This window comes from Rhinolophus hipposideros, assembly GCF_964194185.1.
Source record: "Rhinolophus hipposideros genome assembly, chromosome: 12".
Taxonomy (NCBI): domain Eukaryota; kingdom Metazoa; phylum Chordata; class Mammalia; order Chiroptera; family Rhinolophidae; genus Rhinolophus; species Rhinolophus hipposideros.
Genome location: NC_138058.1, coordinates 72708285 through 72736260, shown reverse-complemented (window position 1 = coordinate 72736260; position 27976 = coordinate 72708285). Strand labels below are relative to the sequence as shown.

Genomic DNA, 27976 nt, shown 5'->3' with positions numbered 1-27976 from the left:
ATTAACTATAGGTTTACTGAACTACTGTAGAAATTTAAGTTTATCATTGCTTTAAATGTCAATATAAATTACTATACAAGATATAACAAATGGAACACTTGTTTATCAACAAATTACTCTGAATCATAGCCACTGCTAACCCTGTAGAGTTCACTTTCTTATCGAGATAATAAATGAAAGCAAAAAGCATCGCTAATATTCCATCTCAACTGATATCTAGAACTTATTAAAATTCCAACTTCTTTTGATTTAAAAAAATCATACTAAATTAAAACTTAACATTTTTCCTATTTTAAAGCTAAAGTACAGCTTCCAAACAATAACAGAATCCAGAAGCAGAAATTTCTGGTACTTCCCTAGAATAAGTTCTTCAAATGAAAGATTCCCAGTACTTCCTTACCCTGTTATAGAATGGATGCTGGGGTCCCGTCATACCGCTGTAATAGCTGCTGTGAGGCTGTGGTGACACAACCCCACCTGCGAACGGCCCATTGAAGGAAGTAGAAGAAGAACAGACGGACGGAGGCTGGCTGTAGCCTGACGGTGGTCGCGGAGGAGCTTCGTGTAAAGGCAGGGGGGGATACGCAAGGCCCCCGATATTAATCTGGTCTCTTGCAGCACGAACATCTGAAAAATTAAATGATCCCCCAGAAGGCACAATAAAATAGGGCATTAATAATTAGCCCAGTTACCACTTCCTCCTCTAGCTACTAGAGAGAAACATGATTTTGTCACTCTTGCCCGGGGTTCCAACTGGCTTGAAGCAGCAGGACTCCTGACTACTCACACTTGGCATAAAAGCTTCTTTCACCATTTGAAAATCACCATCTGGATTTTTCTCTTCGGCTACCAGAAATATAAATTTTTCTCTGACTTTTTAAGGTATTTGTTGGTGTATTCTAGCAATTCTTGATTCATAAAGTGTCCGGCCATTAGTAACACACACTTGCCTAGTGTTAAGTACAATGCCAGCTGAGGCTGTGGCTGGCAAACGACGTAACTTACCCGCCTCTGAACAACGACGACAACAGCCTTTTAAGAGGTGTCTACAACAAGAATGGAGAAATAGTCCAAGGCTCTCTCTTCATAATTCCTGGAAACTCACAGGTGGCTCAGCAGTGCCACGGTCACACACAAGACAGTGTGTTCCAGGAAAAGGTGTGTGTGTGTGTGTGTGTGTGTGTGTGTGTGTGTGTGCTGTGTATGTGTGTTTCTGTGGTGTGTCTGTGGGGTATATGTGTGTGTTATGTGTGTGTATGGTGTGTGTGTGTGTGTGCATGTGCGCTTGTGGTGTGTCTGGGGGGGTATGTGTGTTATGTGTGTGTGCATGGTGTGTGTTGTATGTGCTGTGTGGGGGGTATGAGTGTGGTGTGTGTTATATGTATGTATGTATGGTGTGTGTGTGTGTATCCATGCGTGTGTGTGTGTGTCTGTGGCGGGTATGTGTGTGGTGTGTGTGTGAGAGGGTATGCGTGTGGTATGTGTATGGTGTATGTGCGTGTGCATACATGCATGCACGTACATATATAGAGGTACCTCAAGAACAACTTAAATTATTTCCCATACTTTACGTCTCTATCCTCAAGTTCCAGTCCACAAATTTAAGTTAAAATTTAAAAAGTAATATAAAGAGTTTATCTCTCTGGATAAAGATCTCTCTTAAGAGCAGAAGATTGGTGACAGAACAATTACAATGGACTGACATCTTAAAGTGGTGACCATATGTTAAAAGAAATCTAATTCCAAAATAAGGATTCAGGTGTGTGGGTTGGGGAACATAATAAAGTCAGTTTAACAACATTTCCTTAACATTCCCCAAAGGACGTCAAGACTCCTAACCATTCATCCTCCTGTGTAGTGCTTGGTTCAGTATTTCTTGGTTTTCAATGGAGCAGGAGAAACTAATTAGCTAAGTTAGAAACCGGAAAATTTGTGAGGACTTTAGAAAAGAAAAATTAAATTTCCTAGTACTACCCACCTGCAATAATTTCCCGTAGTTTAGGGTCTAGGTTGACAGTGCACGGCAAGAAGGTTTTCACATCTCGAGCCACAAGAACTGGGGTCCTTGAAGACAAAAACACTTCAAAGTTTCTTATGTCTCCATCTATTTCAAGCAGTGGTTCAACATCTTTAGTTGTTGGAATATTCTTTGATATTCTTCAAACAAGAAACAAATGAAAAAGGTAATTAATGCCATGATTAGAAAGGCAAATTCTGTATGTAACTTAAAATTTGTTATTTATAAAAGTAAATAACACATTATACACTTTGCTCTCATTTAAAAAATTTTTTTAAAAAGAAAAACAAAATAAGTGGTAAAATTACTAGGTAACAAGTGAGGTCAGAATTACACTGCCTTTAACCAAAGGCAGGACTTGGGTTAGAAAAACAGAGGGAAAAAGTAACACATATACCGGTCCTACAGCGTTACTGATTACGTCTCAGTGAAAATCAAATGCGTTGTCATTTTACACATGAAGATAGTGGGTCACACGCAAATTAAACAGCCTGCCTAAAGTCACAAGACTCGGAAAGAGTAATCTGACTGGCTCTAAAACGATGTTTACTATAGAATACCATGGGCCTTTCCTTTGCCAAGAAAAGAAGAAATCAAGAATAATCTTTAAATAAATTACAAAGACTAGAAAATAATTAGCACAGGTTTTTCCTTTTTTTAAAAAAAGGTTTTATTTTCTATTGTAAAAGTAATATATGCTTACTATTAATAGATAAGTATACATATATAGAGAAATAAAGAAAAATAGAGGAAAGACATAATTTTACCAACTAAGACATAATAACTACGAATACAGTGTGTCACTTAATATTTTTTATTATACAGAACTGTTTTATATTGTTGAGTTTAGAAATGTAACAATTTTGTATCAGGAAGAAGTCTTAAATATAAAAACAAGTAATAGTCATTAAAAAAATACTTAGTAAACCCTTTTTTGTCAAACTATATAAAACTGCCATTTTTATAGGTCAAAATGGTCAATTACTGACAATTCCATATGGTTCAATACCACGTGCCAGGCAAAGTGCAGATCTGCGGCAAGCAATAAAAATGCATCACAGAGAAATAACGGGATAGAAAATATGAAAAAGAGATAAAAAGACAAGGAGATAGGTGAGAAAGGTGGAAACACCCAAATGCCCACTGATAGATGAAGAGATGACAAACTTGTGGTACATCCATATAATGGAACATCACCTAGCAACACGCAGGAGTGAACTTCCACACACATTGACATGGTTGATCTCATGATCAATTAGGTTGTGTGAACAAATACAGCCAATAAAGACTGCACAGTTGTACGTTTTCATTTACACAGAACTAGAAAAATGTAAAACAATCTATGGGGACAAAAAGTAGGTCAGGGGTTCCTGTGAGGTCAGGGGTGTGTGGAGAAAGGAGACAGGGAGGCTTTCCGAAGGCACAGGAGGAAACTTTTGGAAATGACAGATGTGTCCACTTTCCTGATGGTGGTGATGATTTTTGTGGGTATATACATATACAAGTATCAAAACTTGTGGAACTGTACAATTTAAACATGGCAGTTTAATGTATGTCCATTGTACCTCATAAAGCTGTTTTAAAATCACTGTACATTTGGAGATATCTTCAAGACCCTCAACTCCCAATTAATTAGTCAAGAATATCAACTGTTAGATTTTACTGACTCCAGTTTCAGAGGAGCACTAAGATTTTTCAGGACCTTCCAAAAGTGAAATGGGCTATTACTCTAGTATTAGTTACAGTTATATTATTTCTTTGGGACTAGCACTCTACTGCTGAGGTAGTTAAATAATCCTTTCAGAAGTTAAGATGCTGAGTCACAAGTTATAACTTTTGGTGCACTTTGTCATTTTGGTGTCCAGGTGACTGTGGTCCACCACCCAATTTACACTATGCTTCTCCAGTAAATGAGTTGAATGAGACAAGCTTTAAAAGTGGAACTGTTCTGAAATACCACTGCCATCCTGGCTACAGTAGGAGCAGTTCAAAAAATCAGGTTCTTACCTGTAGGGCAGGAGGCAAATGGAGCTATATTGTCTTCTGTGTCAGTAAGTATGAGCATTTTTATTTTTCTTATTTGTACTTTTCCCCTTTTTGCAAATTCAGGAACTAAATTTTCTGAATGCAAATGAGAATCTTTGACCACTAAGAAACCACCCAGTTTGTCAGTGACTGATTTCAATGTATACATTTGTACCACTTTTTGAAAATTATAAACAAGCAAACAAACAAATACATAAATAAAAAAGGAAAATTAGAAGCTACCCAGTCGCTTTGAAGAATAAGCCTGTTCTTTGCAACATAATTCAGTAAATACTCCTTTCAGAAGTTAACTACAAATTCAATTTTAATATATTGAAAACCAGATTCACTTTTTATAAAATTATAAAAAGCTATATGGCTAGAAAGTAGAAATGCAGTTTTCAGAGAAATTAAAAGCCATTAAAAGCCATCTAAGGGAAAATCCAGAGAACAAAATTAGCAAACAAGAAAAGACTAGGGTGCTGGTGAGAAAATAAGGATGGCAATTTTGTCTTAATGAATTTCAGGAAGTCCCTTTTATGGACTCAGGCACACATGCGTGCACTAGAAAAGCCCTCTGAAATGGGATTACTTCTTAATAAATTAAAATGGCATTCAAACTGATGATTAAATGTATTTAAACTGAAATGGAAAACTTGGAGAAGGGTTGCACAGAATCATTTGCAGAAGTGGCCAAAGTATCAGAGTGAGCCAGTTCACAAGGTAGTTCATCTATTTCAGGAGCTTAACATAAAATCCTCAGAAGAGAAGCTAGCAAGATTTAGATAAAAACACACAGCTGACAAGTCACATGAAACATATTAACTGAATTTTAATGCCAGCTCTGCTTAAGCTTGAATGTGAACACTGTTCTCAATCTGATAAACAATACGGCTGTTTCCAAGCCAACAGTCTATTACCGGGTCCAGACTGAAGTCTCTACCTAACCTTCTAGCTCAGCACAGGAAACTGTCCTACTGAAAGAGATAGTTATGTAAATGGGCATTTCTGGCAGTGGGTCACCCAAATCATATGTGCCTTTTTTTCCAGATATTTTTCCAAAGGTTAGTATTTAAAGAATTTATGTAACTTCACTTTTCAATTAAGAGTGAATTCAAATGTCCAGTAATATGAATCATGTGAATTCAGGCTGCCAGCAGTTAAATGGCCCAAAGAAAGCATTATAAAACCTCAGGCATCAATGAGATCCTAGTAAGTTTAAATGCAATTTCTTTTTGTGCTACCACCTAGCAGTACAGTACTCGTTAATGCCAAGATCCGTGTAAGTTGAAGCATTTTGATTATAAATGACAGTGGTTTATACAAAGTCCATATTAATTCCTTGGCTGAAATTATACACGCCATTCATATTACTTCCATTCAAAATGACGTTTTAAATTACATGGGAAAAATTCTATTTTAAATCAAAACATAAACAGGTTTCTAAGAGCATAATTTCTGGAGAAGGTGTTATTTATTATACTTTATCTAAAAATAGCTGCCTAAAATAATGTCATTATTTCATCATAAGACATTAAAAATTAAGATAAATTTTCTTTAAAATTTTAAACTGGGAAAATTCTTAACTGCCTCAGAATTTTATTACCTTGAAACAAACTTAACTTCTAGTAGACTCTCAAATACTTTCTCTCAGTGCATGTCCGTTTGTTAAATCCTCTATGCACAGAGCACTTACGAGGTTCTGGGAGATAGGTCGAACACACAGAAAAGACCCACTCAGCACTGTTGACAAGGGTAAGAAACGAAAGACAAAATCACACCCACTGCTTAGTCCACTACGACCCGTGGAAAGACAACCACACCCCAGGCAGGAGCTAACCTAAGCCTTAACCCAGCTCTACCTGCTCTAACTTCTGCCTTAACCCAGCTCTACCTGCTCCTGCTTCATAGCTCAGCTCCACCCCGTCTTCAGGGAGATCCTCCCTGAGACCAGGCGGTCCTCCTTCATGACAAGCCCTCCTAGCACATAGGTTTTCTGGGATACCACATTATCACAACTGGAACGTTATATCCATTAGTGGAATTACTTTATTAATGTCTACCCCGCACCCTAAACTGTAAATTCCATTCAAGCTGGGAGAAGTTTGATTTGTCAAGCACTGTATCTCCAGCGCCTACTCTAGAATACTGTCTTATCACTACTGCCTAATAAATATTTGTAAGTAAACTCCACAAGACAATCTATCGTCCCCAAAGAACTCTATTCTTTTAAAATAATTTTCACTTTCATTATCCTTCCCAATATCGAGAAGAACTTTGTACTTGGGAGAGAGTAGGATGATCCATTATTAGCTAATTTTTGTACATGATGTGAAAGAGGGGTCCAACTTCATTTGTTTGCAGGTAGAAATCTAGTTGCCGCAGCACTAGTTGTTGAAGAGACTATTCTTTCCCCCATCAGATGGACTTGGCTCCCTTGTCCAATGCTCAGTTGGTCGTAGATGTCTATGATGTCTATGGGTCTATTCTGGACTCTCAATTCTATCCCACTGCTCTATATCCTTCTGGGTTTATTTGGGACTCTCAATGCTATCCCACTGGTTTATATTCTTATGCCAATGCCACAACATTGTTTTGATGCCACATTGTTTTGATTTCTGTTACTCTGTAATAAGTTTTGAAATGGAGAAGTATGAGTCCTCTAACTTTCCTCTTCTTTTTTGAGATTGTTTTGGCTATTTGGGGTCCCTTGCAATTTACATGAATTTGAGAATCAGGGTTCCTTTTCTGCAAAACGAAAAAAGGCTATCAAGATTTTGATAGGGATTGCACTGAATCCACAGATCGCTTTGGGTAATATGCCATCTTAATATTCAGTCTCCCATCCATGAACACAGGATAGCTTTCCATCTATTCAGAGCTTCTTTAATTTAGTAATTTTTGTAGTTTGCAGTATGCATGTATTTAACCTTGTTGGTTAAATTTTTTCTTGTGGATTCTTTGGGATTTTCCATACGCAGGTCATGTCACTTGTTATTAGAGATAGTTTTACTCTGTTCTTTCCAATTGGGATGCGTTTATTTTCATTTCTTGTCTAATTGTGCTGGCTAGAACTTCCGGTATAACACTGAAAAGCAGGTGAAAGTAGGTGTCTTAAGTCAACTCAGGCTGCTACAAGAAAATAAACATGTATTTCTCATAGTTCTTGGAGTCTGGAATCGGAGATCGGGGTGCCAGCACAATCCTGGGGGGATTCTGATGAGAACCCTCTTCTGGGTTGCAGCTTGCTATCTGGTCCTTCTTAGAAGGAAACTAAACCCACCATGAGGACTCCACCCTCGTGACCTCATCTAAACCTGGTTACCTCCCAAAGGCCTGGTCTCCAACACCATCACAATGGGGGGTGGGGCTTCAACAAGGCATCCTTGTCTTGTTCCTGTCTTTAGGAGGGAAACTTGCAGTCTTTCACCATTGAGAATAATGTCAGTTGTGGGCTTTTCATTGGTGCCCTTTATCATGAATAAAGTTCCCTTCTATTCCTAGTTTTCTGATGATTTTTATCATGAGAAGGTGCTGTATTTTGTCAAATGCCTTTTCTGCATTCATTGAGTGATCTCTTGCAATTCTTTTTATTTCTGTAAGATTGGTGGTAATGTCCACACTTTCTGATTTTAGTTATTTGTGATTTTTTTTCCATCTTTCTTTTCCATCAGTCTAGTTAAAGTTTTGTCCATTTTGCTGATCTTTGCAAAGAAACAACTTTTGGTTTCATTGCTTTTCACTATTGTTGTCATATTCTCTATTGTATTTACCTCCGTTCTAATCTTAATATTTCCTTCCTTCTGCTAGCTTTGAAATTTTTGAAATTTGCTCTTCTTTTTCTAGTTCCTCAAGGTATGAAGTTAGGCTATTAAGACATTTCTTCCTTTTTTTTATTGGGGAAGGGGCACAGGACTTTATTGGGGAACAGTGTGTACTTCCAGGACTTTTTTCCCAAGTCAAGTTGTTGTCCTTTCAATCTTAGTTGTGGAGGGTGCAGCTCAGCTCCAGGTCCAGTTGCCCGTTGCTAGTTGCAGGGGGCGCAGCCCACCATCCCTTGTGGGAGTCGAACCGGCAACCTTGTGGTTGAGAGGATGCGCTCCAACCAACTGAGCCATCTGGGAGCTCAGCGGCAGCTCAGCTCAAGGTGCTGTGTTCAATCTTAGTTGCAGGGGGTGGAGCCCACCATCCCTTGTGGCATTCGAGGAATTGGAACTGGCAACCTCGTGGTTGAGAGCCCACTGGCCCATGTGGGAATCGAACCGGCAGCCTTCGGAGTTAGGAGCATGGAGCTCTAACCGCCTGAGCCACCAGGCAGACCTGAGACATTTCTTCTTTAACGTAGGTATTTAGTTATAAATTCCCCTCTGAGCGCTGCCTTTGTTACATCCCATTAGTTTTAATCAGTCCTAAGAGTCTTATAAAAGTATGTTGATAACAATTCTATGAGTCACCTTTCATATTGTGTTGGAAAGAACATTGCCTAGGGGTTCAGAAAGACAGAGGCTTTCCTCACTATAGCTGAAGTAACAAAAGTAATAAAGTGACAAAAGCTGGAGCCGCCCCCACACAGAAGGCTGCTGAGTGCAGAGCGCTGGATGGAGCAAAGAACTTACTGTCAGAAGAGAAAACGAGGCAACGCTGTGCACGGTGTCAGGGGTCCTCACTACTTTTCAAAGCCTACAAAAGTGATGCTGCATTTGCAGGCATCCGCTTCAGTAACTACACAAAGCACTTGCGCACACTGAGTGAGGAATTGTGCCAAACCTTCAGGTTTGTTTGTTTGTTTCTGATTTCAAGTACTTAATGTGCTTGCTTAATGTGCTTGACTTACGTGTTTAAAGATGGTCTAATTAGGGTTAAATAAAGTAAACTGTAGAAGTACTTTCTACATTGCCACAGAAATCACTGGCAGAGCTAAACAATGTACACTAACAGCTTAGTGTACTTTTAAAAAAAATTATCTCCAAGATAATCTAAATGGTCAAAACATTAAAGCCTAAGATTACTTTTTTCTACTAATGGAGGAAACGTGTAGGCATGTAATTTAATGGATTAAAAAGATGTTCAATATGCAAGCTCAGCAGATGGTCATTAGACACACAATTTACATGTGCAGCTGGGCCTCAGCCAGGCTTCACCTGGGCGGCACAAATGTGGCCTTGGCGGCAGATACCATTAGGCCCAGCACCTCACATGCCACAGCTCCCCTTTTCAAGTTATGTCCCCCATTCTGGGTCACAAGTCAGTGCTGCTGGCACATATTTCAGCTGTTCTTGCTTTTTGATTCGAGCACGAATAACAAACATGGTCAGAGACTGAAAACCAAACTAGGATGAGAGATAATAAGAGGAAAAGTTTATGACCATAAAAATCTCCTTTTCTCCACAGCCTCGCCAGCACTTGTTGTTTGTTGATTTACTGATGACAGCCACTCTGACTGGAGTGAGGTGGTATCTCATTGTGGGTTTTATTTGCATTTTTCTAATGATCAGTGAGGTTGAGCATTTTGTCATGTCTGTTGCAATCTCAGATATAGAGGAAAAACTGAGGGTTGCTAGATGGGCGGGGTGTGGGGATGAGGAAAAAGGTGAGGGGATTACCCTGTTTTCCCCAAAAATAAGACCTAGCCGGACCATCAGCTCTAATGCATCTTTTGGAGCAAAAATTAACATAAGACCAGGTCTTAATATAATACCGGGAATATAATATATAATTAATATAACACTGGGAATATATCGGGAACATAACATAACGTAATATAATACAGGGCCTTATATAAGAGTGGGTCTTATATTAATTTTTGTTCCAAAAGACGCATTAGAGCTGATGGTCTGGCTAGGTCTTATTTTTCAGGGAAATGCGGTAGAAAGCACAAATGGTAACCACAAGATTGCCATGGGGATACGAAAGACAGTTTGGGAAATATAATCAATAATGTTGTAAAGATTTTGTAAGGTATCCAATGGATACTTGTCTCATTAGGGAGACCACTTCATGAACCGTGTAGGTGCCTGACTTCTGCACTGTACACCTGAAGCTAAAGCTGAATAATAACGAATGTCAACTATAATTTAATATATATATAATCACAGGATGTGGAGCACAGCACAGGGATTAGAGTCAGAGGAACTGTAACAGCTACATACGATGTCAGAGGGGTAGTAGATTGGGGCGGGGGGTTATCACTTTGTGAGGGGGGTAAATGTCTAACCATTACATTGTTTTGTACACCTGAAACTAATAAAAATAAATAAATCTCCTCCTTTATAAGTTAGAAAGAGCACTGAATTATTTTGACACAAAAGCATTTACACTCAAAAAGAAATGAGGCTTAGATTCAATTTGCCAGTGTGTTCAACTGACAAGGAAACTTAATATAAGCAAAGTCTGAGGGGAAAAAGTCTCCTGTTGAAGCTGTTATATAAACTCACTACATATTTACATGCTAAATGCTTTCCGTTAAATGTAGTTTGGACAAAGGCAGTGATCTCTAGGAATAGACCGCGTGCATGAAGTACAACTTGGCTGTATTCTGAAATGAAAGACTATTTACTGCACTGACTCCTTAAATCCAGACTTGCTCTGAGGTAACAGAATAAGGCTATAATGTCTGACAATTAAAAGCAAAAGCAATGAGATTGATTTGTTAGAGGGAATAACAAAATACATTTAAAGGCTGGGTCACTTGTGAACTGTGTGTGACTTGGGACAAGCCATTTAACCCACTAGACTGCATTTTCCATATTTCAAAGGGGCTTAAGTAGATTTAGGACCCTGCCCCGGGCCCTGGAGGGGCTCCCTCCAACTCCGGCCCTGCCATGTGGAAGGTGCTCTCTTGCAAGGCAATGAACATGGCATAGATAGCCCCCAACGTGCAAGCTCCCAAGGTGGCTGGTGTGAAAAGGAGACACCTGAAGCATACTTCATTTGGCTTTAAATGTAATTTTGGTAACTACAGGGGTGAAAAAGGATCAACAAACAGGGAAGGTAAAACACGAAAGCTCAGAGAAGTACCTGCTCAGGCTCAGCTGCAACACTGACAGGCACAGCCTCCATTCATGTGTATTATGTCAAATGTGCTGAGTAAGTGTCCTTTTTCTTAAATAGAATGTACTAGGAAAATGTGTAGTAAAAATTATAAATAATTCACAGGGAAGTAAACTAGTATTTGTTCAAATATCATTATATTAATGTGTATCCTAATATTATTTAATACCTACTGCCTGCATTCTCTAAGCCAGGTGCTTTACCTCGTTTATCTAATTTCTATCGCCAACACTCCATGAAACATTTCAGTTTTTAAAATGAGGAAACTGAGGCTCAGAGAGGTTAAGCAACTGGCCTGACATTACCCCGGATATAAGCGGCAGAGCTGGGCCTGAGCCTGCCTGATTCAGAAGCCTGTGCCCTGCGCCCTACTGTACTGGTTCAAACTGGATGCCAAAGACACAGTTCAAAATTCTTACAGTAATTATTTACATGCTTTTAACTCCTTAAAAATGTAATAAAATATAATGCTGTTACATACTAAATTTTAAGACATCGAAGAAGACCAACATTTAAGCCTGTGTGACCAGGTCCTCCTACTTTTTCTGTATGTTTTTGGCAGCCTTTGAAATAAAATTTCTCCTCCATCTTCATGTGCACATTTAAATTCCTGCATTGTTTTTCTTTTAATCCAGACCAGCACTTTTCTGTTCACAAAGTTATGCAGGCAAGTACAGCACGTCACACTACTTGCCTGAGCAGAGAGAGTAATAACCAGTTAGAAAATCATAGCTTTAATTCATGACCCAGGTGACCGGACCTAGTGGAGAAGTAGCACCCAACACTTCAACTAATTATAAGAAAGGGGAGCAACTATACGATTATATTGGTGATTCACCTACAAAGCAAAATTCCCAATTCGTCTTTCAAGTTTCTGTATCAGATTAATCGAAAACATCTTGCCATTACAAAGTCAAGTTTAAAAATTGGGAGTCTCTGCATCTACATAGGATTTATAATTTTCTTGATATTACCAAAACTAAGAAGAGAACCAAATAGATGTTTAAACCAATGTAGGATTGCAAATCATCCACATGCTTCAATTTTCAGAATAGCTCATTTTCCTTACTAACTGAATTTATTAGGCAATGCTATAATTTGAATCAATTAATTGATATTCATCCTGCTTCATTTATTGGGATTCTGCATAAGATTTAATTTGCAAAAAGGTTTCCAGTAGGGGAAAAGCCTGGCGCACTACAGCATACCACCTCCTCAGGTCCTACCATTCAGTGTTCAGATAACAGCAATTCAGATGACAAAACAGGACTTTTAAGCTACGGTAATACAGAAGACGTCAGTAAAGAGGTTAAGAGAGGCAAAATATTTCACAACTGACTCAATGTGAAAATAGTACCTATCATAAAAAAAGCAAAGCCCATTGTTTTATATCGAGAGTTAATAGTGTGACATGATGTTTAAAAATATTCCAGTGAAAGTAAATCAGATCCAATTTCCATCGCTGTTTGAGGAACACCAATGACACTGTGAGGTGCTGCCGAGTGGTAAGAAATGTTCATGTTATTGTGGCCTTTAAGAATTCGTTAAAACTTTTATATTAATTATATATAGGAAGCAAATGCTTTGCAATAAGACTCTGAATAAGCAGCACAGAGACTGGAGACTCAGAACTGAATGGCTGTCCAGGAATAAATCTCGGATCAGAGCAAAGTGTTTATTACACGAGTTATCGCAAAGATTGACCATGTAGTAAGTACAGAATCCAAGTTCTACACTGTCAGCATTTTATATTTTCAAATCTAAATACAAATTCATAAGATCAACTGAAAAACTCCTTTTCTTGCATTCGCCCTTTTCCCAAAAGTTAATTTAAAAGAATTTTAGGAGAAAAGAATACTATTACACTTAATAAAAACTATGCCACGTGATCAGGTAACCATTCATTTACCTCTGATAGTGATTCTCAGTGTTTACAAATGTCCTGTGAAGCCACTTAAGAAAAATAGGCATGGAAACTGAACTGTAGAGTTCAAAATATTCATTAAACTCAGGGTTTTCCTTGTTTTTCTCCTGTAAAGGGGAAAGCCAAATGCACTAGCTTCATCTCTTGGCTGCCAGTGCTACTGTTTCTAGTGAAATACTGCCACCTTGTGGATTTCCTGGATATTGCAAACAGAGGCCACCTGCAGTGTGGCTCCACTCAGCATCGCAACATTTGGACTAGCTAGCATTTTTGTTGTACCTTACTTTTGTGTTTTCTGGTATTTTGAAGAATCTAAAATTATTTTCATTTGAAATTCTGAAATCACAAGCCTCTGTTAAAAAAATAAGTTCACAAAAGAAATCAACCTCTACGTGATCTCTAATGGCATATTTAATTTTTTGGTAAATTTGAATCCTTCAATAATCAGATTATTTTTTAAAATGTAAGCATGCATAATACTCTTACTGGGTTATAAAATAAACTGTGAACCTGCATAGGTAATGATTTTTTATATATTAAAAAGCTCCTATTTCTGTTTTTAAATGGCCTGAGTTAATATACTTGAGTTTTTCATGTTGAAATTAGAAACACACAACTTTGGAACGTTTAATATTCTTCCTTTGTTCTACATTAGCATAAAATACTAAAAATGGCATCATAAGTTTAAATGAGAATATATTTTTATGATCAATTTTTTCCTATTAAAAGCAAAAGAAAAGCTATTGAAAAGCTGCCTAGAAAAAAAATTACAGCCACTTAGTGCACATAAAAATGGCATAAAGGCTTAAACAGAGGCACCAGCTGCTTAAGTGCTAAATATCACAACTGATTTTTTAAGCTTTCCATACAAAACACAGTGCAGTTACTAGACACAATCACAACTGAATAAAGCATTTATTTGGGGGGTTTTTACATAAATTGGTAAGAGGTTTTCATTTTCTTAACAGAAAAGATAAATTCAATCCTTTGGAAAATTTTCTATCTGCTGTAACATGCCCACTGATACATAATAAGTGACTCTAAATAATGTGAAAATGAATAAACTATATTGGGAAATAAAAAGAGAATTAGTTTAGTTCTGTATTTCTAAGCTCTCAGATGTACTGCCTAGCTTGTGTACTTACAGACCGTCTCCTGGCTTCCAGAAATAGGCCAGAGATCCAACAGTTACAGCTGTGTGATCTTATCTCCTGCTCTCTGCCTCCCAGTTATGAAATAATCTAGGTTCTTAATCCAATGTGTGGCATGTACTGAGGGCTCAAGTAATATTAGCTACTACTTTTATTAGATGTACTCAGCACATAATAAATACTTCTATTTATAGAGTTTATAACAAAAATGGAGTTCAGTTAAGTCACAGAGCCCTTTTAAACAATACTGACAACAACCTGTAAGTAGAAACTCAAGTGGGAGGGACCTAGCTAAAAATGTGCCGATTTGAAGCAACTCCAACAATGGCATTCAGAAAAGGATGATAAATGTAAGAAACCTTAAAAATGTAACTGAACTGAAAGGAGAAACACAGGGAAACCAGTCATCTAAATTCTTGCAGATGTTTAGCAAACTAGTTTTTCTTTCGTACATTGCTACAGGAGCATCGCATCGATGGCCTTCATTTCTCAGCTTCTCATGTTCGTGGAGTGCCACTACGTGTCCTTCTCCATCACTCATGTCATCTTTACTGTGGGATCACCTACTTTCTGCACAACTTTTCATTTACCCGAATTCTCCCCCCGCCCAGATTCATTCCTACCCCTTCCCTGTATGGGATTCTCAGAATATCCTCCCTCAGGTCAGCAGGGTTCCCTGACTCAGGCCAAGTTACACTGATAGACCAAAACACTGCTACCTTAGGGCAGAAAGATACAGATGCAAGTTTTCCAAGACCCTGTAATGGATCTCCATCTTACTCAGGGTAAAAGCCCAAGTTTTTACAAGGGTCCCCCGAAAGCTGCCCATGACCCCCACCCCACCTCCCTGACCCCGTCTCCCTGACTCAATCCCCTCCAGCTACACCAGATCCCTTGTTATGGCTATTCCTCGAACATGCCAGGAATTCTCTGACCTTAGGACGTTTGTCCAAATGCCCCCCACCCCCCGCCTGGAAATGCTTTCCCCACATATCTGCTTGGCTAATTCTCGTGCCTCCTTCAAGTCTTTGTTCAACATCACCCCTCTCCAGGACTGCCTGAGCCTCTCAGGGAACGCACAATCTGCACTCCTCCTCCCGCTAACTCTGCTCTACTCTTCTTTTTTCCATAGCACTTGTCACCTTTTAATATACTGTACAGTTTTGCATTATAGACAGTATTACCGTCACTCCTTGCTGGAGTAATACACGGATATATCCAAGCTCCTAAAATGGTGCCTGGTCCATAACAGGTGCTGAATAACTATTTTCTGAGTAAGTGAATGAATTCTAAGCTTCCTCCCTGTAATTTCTTTCATACCTTTGGGTGTTCCTACAAGTCTGCAGCAACTATAAAACAAAGAAGTAGCAAGGTATGTAAACAGATAAATTCAAAATCCAGTGAAACATGTCTAGTTTAACAGGTTTCATTTTTTCCTCCCAAAACCAAAACCAGACCTGATTTGTAGTTACATCAAAATAAACTAAAAAATTTTGCCCTTCACCTTTATTTATCTTTAGGAACCTGAATCTTCCCATTAATTTCCACAAAGACAATGAATAAGAATAAACAATGCGCAACCAAAAATGCATGTTTAATTGTCAACATTACATCTGATCATGGGCATCTTTATTCATGGTTTGAAGGCTCAATCTTCACATTAAACCTGGCAAATATACGAATGTTATTTATTTCCATCCAGATAAAATGGGATTTCTATTTTAGATTATATTTTCTTTTTTCAACAGAAACCTGCTTAGTTTCCTCTCCCATATGAAGAATTAGCTTATGATTTTGCAAAGAATTAGATTAGGCCAACTTTTTAAAAAGATAAAGATACTGATAAAACATTGAACCCGTGGAAAAGTGTTTACGTTAAACATACATTAAGGACATGTGTATTCTGGGAATAAAGATGGAACCAATAATTATACACAGGAGAGTAATTTAATAAATGTCGAATGATGACAACATTTAACATCTAGAGAAGTCACCTCACATAAAGAAGACAGAACTGCATTAAGATTCTAAACTATGTATTAAAAAATGCTAAAACAGTGTTTGGAATAAATTTATAGTATCTCAAAACTTAAATTAAGAGAAAAATGATCAGTACAAAAGATACTCTTTGTACTACAAAGGAGATGAGACAACCTCTTCACAAATCTAACTAGTGTCCAATTTTTCATGCTATTCAAATTCATAATTTAAGTCCTCATGCAAAGAAACAAAACCACGCATAATTTGGGCCACAGGAAGGGGGGCAGGGAGCAACTAACAATAGCCCAGAACACGAAGGAAAGAGGAAGGTGCTTAGAGCTAAGACAGGCACAACCAGAAATATCAAATTAAGCTTACAAAAATTTTGGCTAAATACCAGATAGAAATATTTTAAGATACGATATTTTATTATGAAAAAGTCTTAAGTCCAAAAATACCACTATTTTAATAATTTAAAGATACCAGGGGGGGTGGGTGATGAGGGTAAAGGGGATCAAATATATGGTGATGGAAGGAGAACTGACTCTGGGTGGTGAACACACAATGGGATTTATAGACGATGTAATACAGAATTGTACACCTGAAATCTATGTAAATTTACTAACAATTGTCACCCCAATAAATTTAATTAAAAAATAATAATAATAATAATACTTAATTGCACACAGAAAAAAAAAAGATACTGAATTTAATATAAATGTTACAAATTAGATAGCTATAGTGTCTATTCAGCAAATAGCTATTTCAATGAAATGAAAAATGGCTACTGTTCTGAGGCTCTCTCAAAACTTATTCAACTGTTTTAAAAAATCAAAATAGACTACCAGGGCCGGCCCAGTGGCTCAGGCGGTTAGAGCTCCGTGCTCCTAACTCCGAAGGCTGCCGGTTCAATTCCCACATGCCCCAGTGGGCTCTCAACCACGAGGTTGCCAGTTCAATTCCTCGAGTCCCGAAAGGGATGGTGGGCTGCGCCCCCTGCAACTAAGATTGAACACGGCACCTTGAGCTGAGCTCCCGGATGGCTCAGTTGGTTGGAGCGCGTCCTCTAGTTCGACTCCTGCAAGGGATGGTGCGCTGTGCCCCCTGCAACTAGCAATGGCAACTGGACCTGGAGCTGGGCCGCGCCCTCCACAACTAAGACTGAAAGGACAACAACTTGAAGCTGAATGGCACCCTCCACAACTAAGATTGAAAGAACAACTTGACTTGGAAAAAAAGTCCTGGAAGTACACACTGTTCCCCAATAAAGGTCCTGTTCCCCTTCCCCAATAAAATCTTTTTAAAAAAAAGAAAAGAAAAACAGACTACCAAAACAGAGTATGGCAATATCCTTATCACAAAACTATTCGGACCATATCATCCTGAGTAAAAGACTTCTTGAGCAGTGTCAAAACAAAAATTTTAAAAATTATCTTCATAAAAACTATTTAAATTGATCTTTTTAAAAACCTTTATCATTACTTAAAATGCTTACTAAAAATACCAGAAATAAAGTTTTATATTAAAATATTTCAATGGTTGTCTAAAAGTAGACAGAAAATTTTTATCTAGTTTTTATTTTACTCCCTTTCTTCTTACTAAACGTATGTTAACACAAAAATCCCTCAAATGATCTAGACAAAAGCTTTTAGCTCAACACATAATTGCAAGAAAATTACAATAATTGTACCAATTAAAATAATCTTGAATGAACAGTATGTCATCTTAATGTTCTAGCGGTTTATGGAGGGATCTACTTAATTAGCTGAAATTGCTTTTCAGTGTTAGTATCAAATGTCATTTGTTAAAAGTTGAACAATTTAGAAAATAATTTAACAAAGCAATTCTACCAAACACCAAGAACCAACATTTTCTTTTTCAGCTGAATAAAGCAGGCAGATGTGTCACCAAATTGCTATAAAAATAAATGCGGCTTTTTATGGATTAAGAAAATTTTACTACTAGCGTTACAAATACTATTTTCTGATTGTTTTTACCAAATCAGATTTCTTTAATAAAATAAATGAATATCAATTATATACTGCTGTTTTTTGTCTGCTGTAAATAAAACTTTTTAGTATTCAAATGACAAGCAATAGCATCAAAGAACTCAACTATGGTTAAGGAGAAACAGTCATCGAAATTATTCTAACATATTCCAATATATGATTTTTCAATATGTGATCTAAATGTCTTCTAAATGTTTTTCATTCAAATCATCTTAAATTTAATTATTTTAAGTCAAATTCTTAATGAATTCTCAAAGTTACTTACTACATTGTCTTTTTCTCTTCCTTAGACTACCTTTGTAAGTATTTATAGGCATATGACATACTTATTTCTTAAAAAACAAAACAAAAAAAAAAAGCATCTCAAAATCACCCTGAATCCAACCCATTCACAGTAGATGCAGGCAGCTCACTAAGTGATAAAGTCTAAAAGAACAATTCAATTTAATGGCAAAACAAAGTCTCATCATCTCATTATACCTCCAATATATAATATTCTATATTTACTTGAACAAAATATTCCCTTTACAAAAATTGACTCTAAGCTATTTTAATTGCATAATGAAAAATACCCCCCTCAAAAACATTTCTTTGACAAATGTTCTATTTCATAAACAGGGTGAAAACAGTACTATTATCTTTAAACTACAGGTGATATACTCATTTTTGTCCTTAAGGTATATTTTAATTAACTAAAAATGTAAATTTTTGAAAATTTCCTTGAACAAAACAAAGTCATATAGCCTGAAGTCATATAGCTTGAAGCTGGAAATTAGGATGAAATTTTAAGAGGTCACGCATTTTCTATCAGCAAAGAGTAGTTTTAGTCTGAAAGTTTCTTATCACCAGAAAGCAAAACTTACTAATTGGTTAGCTGTTTGAACCACCACATTTTTACTTTCCCCCAGTTGTTTCAAATGTGTATGCTTTATCTTCAGTTAGAACATAATTCCTTGACACTCAAGTATTTAAGGACAAAAGATATGTTGTACGTAATTCACCCTCTAATGGTTTAGGGAAAAAGCATGAAATGCTTTTTATATTCCTACCCCCAAACCCCACAACCCACACGCATCCCACCTCCTTGGCCACGCCATGAAACACAGAAAAGTATAAAGGACAACCACATAAGCTGAGACACAGTAAGCTCACACTAAATACAGATTAAATACTAAATACAAAATTAACTAGAATGAATAAACAAAAATCAAGGGAAGTCATTACGTCTCTAATACCTACTCCTCTTGACTTCTTTAAGAGGCAAGATTTCAGGAAGACATTATATCCAAATGATACTTTCTAAAATGAGATCAAATTGCTCCTCATCCCTTTTGTATCTTTGGTCTACCTTCAACACCATCCCAGCAAAAAACTACATAGACAACTCCAAAACTATTACTTCTTAATTTCAAGTACTGTCCAGTAAGTTAAAACTCAGTTTCATGCAAACATCCTCTGCATTTTCTATAGAGTTTAACACCACATAGGAATAAGATGTTTTCCGCAAAATAATATTTGTACACTGTGGATTTTTAAAAAATACATGATTTCACCTGAATTACTCACTAACCCAAGAGCTGCAGATTCTACTCACAGTACTTGACCTCACAGAATCTGAAGTGGCTAACTTGACTTAACATTTGCGGATAGCAGTTCTGAAAGCACCAATGAGTACTACACCCTCTGCATCGACTTGCTCCATACATTTTAGAGGTACTGGGTGATTCTGACATTAGCATCAATCAATCAATCAATCAATCAATCAATCAATCAATCAGCTGTGGTTTGTGATTCATCCGGCCACCATGAAACAAAAAACAGTGGTTTGGTTTTTTTAAAAGCTTTCAACAGAACTGTTATACATAATCATTTCCAATTACACGTGGCATGTGTGTGAAGATTACTGAAATCACATGAGTGCACTAAGGAATACAGCTCTTAGATTCATTTATACTATGTCCTTAAATATAAATGTTAACAAAGCAACAAATATTTACTGAACAATAACTGTGGAGAACAAAAGGAATAGGAGGAGCCAACAGCTTTAATCAGAACTTCATATTTGTACCTCTCCTCTATTTTATTTGCTCAAATCATAGCATCTATCATCCTATATTTTAGTTATTTCTATTTCTTCTGCTTTAAAATTTCTTTTATAATTTTTAATAGAAAAGTTGAAAGAACAAGACAACACCCAAATACACCTCACCTAGATTCACAAATTGTTAACATATATCTTAATACACCTGCTACTGTTTTCCCCCAAAAATAAGACCTAGCTGGACAATCAGCTTTAATGCGTCTTTTGGAACAAAAATTAATATAAGACCCAGTATTGTATTCTATTACACTGTACTATATTATATTACATTATATTATATTAGACCCAGTCTTATAGTGAAATAAGACCCGGTCTTACATTAATTTTTGTTCCAAAAGACGCATTAGAGCTGATTGTCTGGCTAGGTCTTATTTTCGGGGAAACACAGTATCACCCTCTTCCTTTACACACACACACTCACACACGTCCCCCTCTACCTGTGGTTTTGCTTTACGTGGTTTCATTTCAGTTGCCCACAGTCAACCATGGTCCAAAAATATTAAATGGAAAATTCCACAGATAAATCAGAATTTTTAAATTACGCGATGTTCTGAATAGCGAGCATGATGAAATCTCGCTCTGTCCCCCTACATCTCGCCTGGGACATGAATCATCCCTTTGTCCAGTGTCTCTACCCTGTATTATCATACCCACTGTTTAGCGCTCTCGGTTATTAGGTCAACTGTCATGATATTGAAGGCTTATACTCAAGTGTTTCTTATTTTACTTAGTAACGGACCCAAAGCCCAAGACTAGTGATGCTGGCAACTCCGATATGCCAAAGAAAGTTCTTTTAAGTGAAAAGGTGAAAATTCTCAACTTAATGAGGTATTTAATTGTCTCACATCATCACAAGAAAGGTGAGTATAGTACAGTAAGGTAACTTTTGTTACAGCATATTGTTAAAATTATTTTATTTCATTACTAGTTATGGTTGTTAACCTCTTACTGTGCCTAATTTATAAACTTTATCATAGGTTTGCATGTATAGCAGAAAACATAGTATTTACGTATAGGGTTCAGTACCATCCATGGTTTTTGAATGTGTCCCTCATGGATAAGGGGGGACCACTGCACACATATGATACATAAACAATCATACATACACATATATGCATACATAAATCTACACACACATACATAAACACTTTTCTTTTGCCAACCATGTGAAAGTGCATTTCACACCTAAATAGTTCAGCATGAATCTCCCTAACACACCACTATCATATCTAAGGAAATAGACATTAATTTAAAAACTCAAAATCCCCAATTATCCCCAAAATGTCCTTCAGTGCTCTATTTTCCTTCTGATAAAGATTCCAGTCACAATTCACACATTGTCTTAGTCTCCCCCAGTGGCCATATGGAATCCAAGCCAGCTGCCTTGTAGAATGTTCCACGCTCTGGATTCACCTGGCTGTTTCCTCACACCAGAATCACAGTAAAACATTTCTGGCGACACCACCACACAGGTGATGTGGTACCTTCCACTGCATTTTATCTAGAGGCGTATGATGCCACGCATCCCACGAACGACGTCAGGCTTGACCTTTAGATTAAAAGTGGGGTGCCAGGCAGCTCTCTCCACTGTAAGAGCCCTTCCTCTTTGTGCTTGTAAGAAACCTCAGAAGTGACATTTTGAGACTATGTGAGCATCCTGTCCCCCCAATGGATTTCAGAACCACTGATGATCTGCTTAAATCAATTATCATAGTGGGGGTTAAAGATGGTGATTTGTCCGTGTCACTCATTCCTTTCACATTTATTAGCTGGCATTCTCCTATGATTACACAAACCATTCCTTTTTCCCTCTATTCTAAGCATCACTATGAACCTTGGATTTTTTTCCCAACGTTGTAATCCCTTACTATCAGTTGTCTTTGTGATGTTCAAATAGACCCCCGTGTGCAAGGTGCCCCTTTCACATTGTCCTGGGCCCTCTGTCCATACCCCACTGTATTTGAAGCCTGCCTTCCTTGCTTTCTGGCACAACTATCTACCCAGGCTCACCTTGAGCCTTCCCCGCCTCAGACCTGGAATTAGTCATTTCTCCAAGAAGTCCCGGTTCTCAGAAACCAAGCTCTAGGCTTCAGGGATGCTGACAAGTTTGGGGTATTTTTGGTTCTAGGCCCTTTTCAGTGGACAAAGCAAGGAGAAATCGCATTAAAAATTATGAGTTAATCTTTTATATCTCCAAATCCGATTTAATAGTATAGTGCTCTTCTTCAATTTCTTTCATTTAATATTTGTATCTCCCTGGTTGGCTATACACTGGTATGGATACACTGGGTAGAAAACACAGGTTCCCCATCATATCCATTTACTCATTTACTCTACCCTACGATGCACTCAAAGGGGTTTCAGAAGTATAATAACAATACTATTACCAACAACAAACCTACTAAGTTTAAGATTTCTTTACAGTTAATTTTGTCCTCAGAATATATTCTACTAAAAATAAAGAGTCATAGAACTGAGTTGAAAGATGCTTGAATTATTTTCTCTGTATGGGTATGTTATCAATTTCATATATACTTAGGATTGTCAGATCAAAAAGTAAATATACGTACTTGCTCACCATTATATCCCTAGTATCTAGCAGCAGGGCCCCGAATGGTAGATGTGTAATAAATTTGTGTTGGATTGAATTAAAAGACAAATTTTTTAGAGGACTTCAGAAATCTTTTATCTTTATATCTCTCCTGTTTTATCTCCTGAGGACACAGACTCTCTTTCACCACTGCCCCCCCTCTTCACAGAAGGTGCAGGGGACCCAGTGCCTGGGGGTCCAAGCACCCAGTCCTTGAAATGTAACAACTGATCAATATTTCTGCAATCCTGAGACACAGTATACTTCTAAGCATTACATTTAATTAAAGGAAAGGAAAGCGACTGACTTGAGTCCTATTCTATCCCAAAATCAAAGACTGACATGGGCAATTTACTCTGTTATAAGTAAGATAGATAGATAGATAGATAGATAGATAGATAGATAGATAGATAGATAGATAGACAGACAGATGAGAAAAGAAAAACTGAAAAAGGTGATAATAGTTTAAATAGGGAAACTGATGTTTTTGTGAAGGCAAAAAATTGTGGGAAAATAATATACTACAGCAATGTCTGCTTAACAGGTTAGCTGTTTTTATTTAGAGAAGTGACAGGTACGTAAGTAGTTCATGGAGTCTGAGACACCTGGATTGGGAGAGCTCTGCTCCTTAAGAACTGAGACTTTGGGAAGTTACTGAAACTTTCGGACTCACAGTCTCCCTTGTTAATAACATGGACCCTTCTAACCACCTCTCTGAGCTTTACAAAGGTTCCTGAGTGCCCGAAGGCGCCAGGCAGAGAACCTGGCCTTGAGGAAGAAAGGGTGGGGATACTTATGCCAGGAGAAAATGCTAACTCTCCTCCTTAGACGAGGACCCTGTGACACAAGCAGCTTTCCTGTTCCCACGTTTCACTTTTTTTGAAACCAAATATACTACTCTAAGAACAATACCAACTCAGGCAAAATAAACTCTAAAATCCAGTTCGTAGTTTCTAAATGAAGGCTTATCCTTTCCTCTAACATATTTGTATTTACACAAAAAAGCAACATCTCAGGGATAAAATCAGGTGTCTAAGGACTACCTGTCCACATTTATTGGGGCTTTATGTAAAAATACCATGTGAAAAACAAGGCCTATTATATTGGTATGAATTATTATTAACAAGTGAAAACTTTTGAAAAGTTAAATTTCAACTGTTTAATAACAACTGTGCTCATCTAGCAAACATTCATCATTACACAATACCTGTGTTATGATGAAAACATTTATTCATGAAATAAAATAATATTTTACTACACAATCAAGGGAATAACCAGTCATGCATTTCATAAGATGATTTCTAAAATGTCACACAGAGCAGACTCAATTCAGTGTCGCTAGACACCAATGGTAATGATGTATCACCGCCATCTGCTGGAACACCTACTAGATACAGCACACACAGTCTGAAACCACTGATCTAATGGAGCATAAATTAAACAGCAAAATCCAGAAGAGCTCCAACCTGTAGGCTAATACTACAGCCATCCTCTACAATTCTAAAACTAGTTATTTACCTAGAAAATATTAAATAAAATGTATACATGAAAAATGGGGATAGGAAAATAAGGAAAATCATATGCTGCCTATACTCTAAGAAAAATTATTTGAAATCTTTTTTACTATATGAACCACATTTTGTTAGATTTAATATTTCATTTACATATTCAAAATAGTTTCAATTTTACTGAGTTTCATAAAATTGTGTGTATAGTTCCCTTGTATTGTATTTTTTCTAAGAGACAGTTTATTTAGAGTAGCAACAGATAGCTTTGAAGGTATTATGTGTTCTGGTAAACAAAAAGGGCTGTAATTTTATTTCTGAATTTGATAATAAATTGGTAACTTAACACTTCACATACTTGACATTTCACTGAGCTTTCACTGCATGTCTTCCAAGAAAAAAATATAATCAATTCCTTTATCAGAAGTAGGAATTTTAGAAGTACTTCAAATGACTGACTGTAAAAGAATAATAAATTCCCTTATTGTTTAATGCAAAGAATGCTTTCCAGACAGTATTCACAGTCCCCAAGTCCTGCAGATACAGAGCTGAGAAAATATCTGCACTAATGATTTGAAAAATAAAACCTCCTTAAGATTCTATGAAGACACTTAGAATAAAAAACAAAATGGAAACAATAATGTTTTAAGCACTGCATTTCATACATATAAATACATAAAGACAATAGCATTACTAAACATTTTATCACATAGGTTACACTGAAAAGGGAAGAATATATCCAATATTCTCAATCTAAGATAAAGTTAAATATAAAGAGATCAGACAAAGTACCTTTCATAGATGGTTTTTAACGTCATCTGATCTGGAACACCTTCAGTCTCTTCCAAATACAGTATGAGCCACGAAGTTCGGTATGGCCATTGCTCAGTGAGGTTGATCCAGCTAGCAAGCCTGTCCCAGTTAAAACTAATCTGATTGGCTCTCAGTAATCGCCCTTTAAGGAATACAAAAACATTTTTAAATCAAGAACTGTGCAATGTTATATTCAACAAAACATTTAGTATATTCACAGATAATTTAACTTTAAAACCTGCCATTTAATTTACGCAACAAATTCCAACCTAGTATTTATTTATATGGCTTCTCTAATCCAAAGAGGTCTATTGGAAAGCTTTTAGGGCTTAAACCCAATTCTGTTTAATTCTGCAGTAATTTAGCATGATTGCCACTGGGGCTGTCCACTGCTTTGACCACATACACGCAGGCAAACATCTTTCAGAACTGTGTGTCAGGCTGGGCACTGCCCACAATTGTACAAAACCTCAGTGCACCCCTGGTGGGCCCCACCCCCCAGAGTACCGCCCACTCGCCTGCTGATGGCCCTTCAACAAATCCCAGTGTGCTGGTCCGCTCTTGTTTTATTGAGTGTGCAATCCCAGACACTTTCATTTTTAGATACTAAGGGCAACAACCTATGTAAGTAACCTACCAGAGTTATAATGTGTTTATGAAATTTGTTTACATGTTTTTTACAATCCTGTCTATCCTGGGGTTTTCCAGGGATGCTGAGTCAGTGTTCTGACACTGCGCATGCTTACAAGTGGACAGCTGTAACCCATGATCTTTTAAAACTGATGCCTTGTTTCATGGTTCGTTTTTTCCTTGATTTTGTTAGCATTCTGAACTGCTGATATTGTTGCTTTTTAATTTTAAACACTATCAGTTTTACTTGACCATGTTTAGCTTATATCTACATTAAGATCTACATATTTGTTTTGAGTTCAAATATGAATTACCCCTTTCCTTACCAACAGATCTAAATAACCTCCCATCCAATTTCTGTCGTATCCTCAGACGCTCATCCCCTCAGCAAATTTGCTTATACATGCAAACTACTCTATCAGCTCTTGGACTCGTCTTTCTGTGGAAAGTGGAGCCTGGTCTGCTAGATCAATGACAGGGTCTTACCTTCAACCCAATTAAACCTAAGATGAAATAAAAGGATTTTTTTTTAATTATCAAGTTTTAAAACAACAGTGCATAACTGATGGTTGATTTTTGTTGTTAAAACTAATGCTGGTTTTATTAGATGCCCTTAACGCAGTGCAAAGCGTACGTACATCCCTTAGTTTCTGAAACTGAATTGCTTGGTTAATGTTAAGGCTTATTGTCCACCACAGACAGTAAGAAACGAAAGTCACCTGTCACAGAAACAATATTCAGTAACCTTCTCATGGTCTGAGGACTTATGTCACTGAACCAGTCCTCCGTCACCAACAGTTTTGTCAGATCAAAGGACATCTGCCGGGTGATGGTCCGCTGCATCTGCCTTCTCCGGTAAGTGTCCTGAAATAGTGTGTTGTCCGTGAGAACAAACCAAAACTCCAAGTCTGAGAACTTCAGGCTTTTACGAGAGCAACAAATCGAACAATTTAGTCAAGGAGGAAGATTATATAATAAAAAGTGGTAGCAGTATTCTCTGAGGCAAAAGCTTTACAGAACAGTTATAAAGTAGCAGCAGAGACTGCATCAAATGCTATGGTTTAGCTTCAGATGGATTTTGATTTACAGTTGGACAGTTAGAGAAAGCTCAATGCGTAGAAGATTGTAAGTAAGCAGAATTACATAAAGAGAATTCAATTCAAACTCTTATAGGAGCTCAGTATGACTATGAACCCTGAAGTAATAAAGCAATAACTCCTTGTCTAGTTTTAAGAATTCAGCATTTTGGTTTTTGGTTATTTTTTAATGTGTGACAACTACCTAAAAGGCACAGAGGCTCTAACTTATCTGCACATCTGCACCAAATGCACTAAGTTAACTAAATAACCACATGGAAGGCACTCCACTGGTCAGGGTGGGGTAGGGGACCCACATAATTGGAGGAGGGACAGGCACACAAAGGTGCGTCCTCATCAAAAGGTCCTGGGCACAGGGAATGGTGGCTACAATCACAGGGAACCCAAAAGTCCAGCTCCCGGGAGACAAATTCAAAACGGTAAATCACACCCTCCTCTTAATTCAATGCTATCAATTGTCATTCATAATATTAATTTTGCATCCGTACTTGTATAGGGTAGAGGCATAAGATCAGAACGTTAAAATGTCACTTAAGATACATTTTTTAAATGTAAAATGTCCAAATTTAATGGCAACAAACTAGAAAAAAGAAAAAAAAGTGGCAATGCTAGCCCAACCCTGCTATCCTTAAGTGGCACGATCACCGTAACTTTCCTGCAAGTGGACATCTTCCTGACTAGTCATATTCTCTGTTCCATACAAAAGAGGATTCTAGGAATGGGGTAGGGCAGGGACAACCCCAAAGTGGCTGGGAGGGGCCCCAAATCACTGTGTGGGTACAGAAGAGTGCCACCTCACAAACATTTGGAGGAGGGCCAATGGGAAGACCAAGCAAGGAGTAGTCCTCACACTACAGTACAGCGGGGGCCTGGGACGAATACAAGCTGGCCTGGATGAACACTGCGTCCCAGTGCCGGGGGACATCACTGGGAAGCTTGGCCGCCCCCCTCTCGGGGAGTCTGCAGTCTGCGGTCTGGAGCGGCACTTGGGCTGAGAAGAGGCTGGGGGAGGACAGGGACTCCTGGACAGTTTACAGTTTTGGCTGCAGGTTCAGACATTCCCTGGAAAACCACTGAAGCTGCA

General features: G+C 37.6%; 1 protein-coding gene across 12 annotated transcripts in view; it reads right to left on the bottom strand.

Moving 5' to 3' along the window:
• KIDINS220 (kinase D interacting substrate 220) overlaps positions 1 to 27976 on the bottom strand; it is a 91717-nt gene that overhangs the window by 23154 nt on the left and 40587 nt on the right. For all 12 annotated transcript variants that reach the window (XM_081069351.1, XM_081069342.1, XM_081069349.1 and 9 more), the window contains exons 21-24: positions 26515 to 26659; positions 25145 to 25307; positions 1979 to 2157; positions 401 to 627 (exon numbers count right to left, since the gene is read on the bottom strand). In XM_081069351.1, the coding sequence (XP_080925477.1) occupies positions 401 to 627; positions 1979 to 2157; positions 25145 to 25307; positions 26515 to 26659 (714 nt within the window). The remainder of the gene's footprint in view (positions 1 to 400; positions 628 to 1978; positions 2158 to 25144; positions 25308 to 26514; positions 26660 to 27976) is intronic.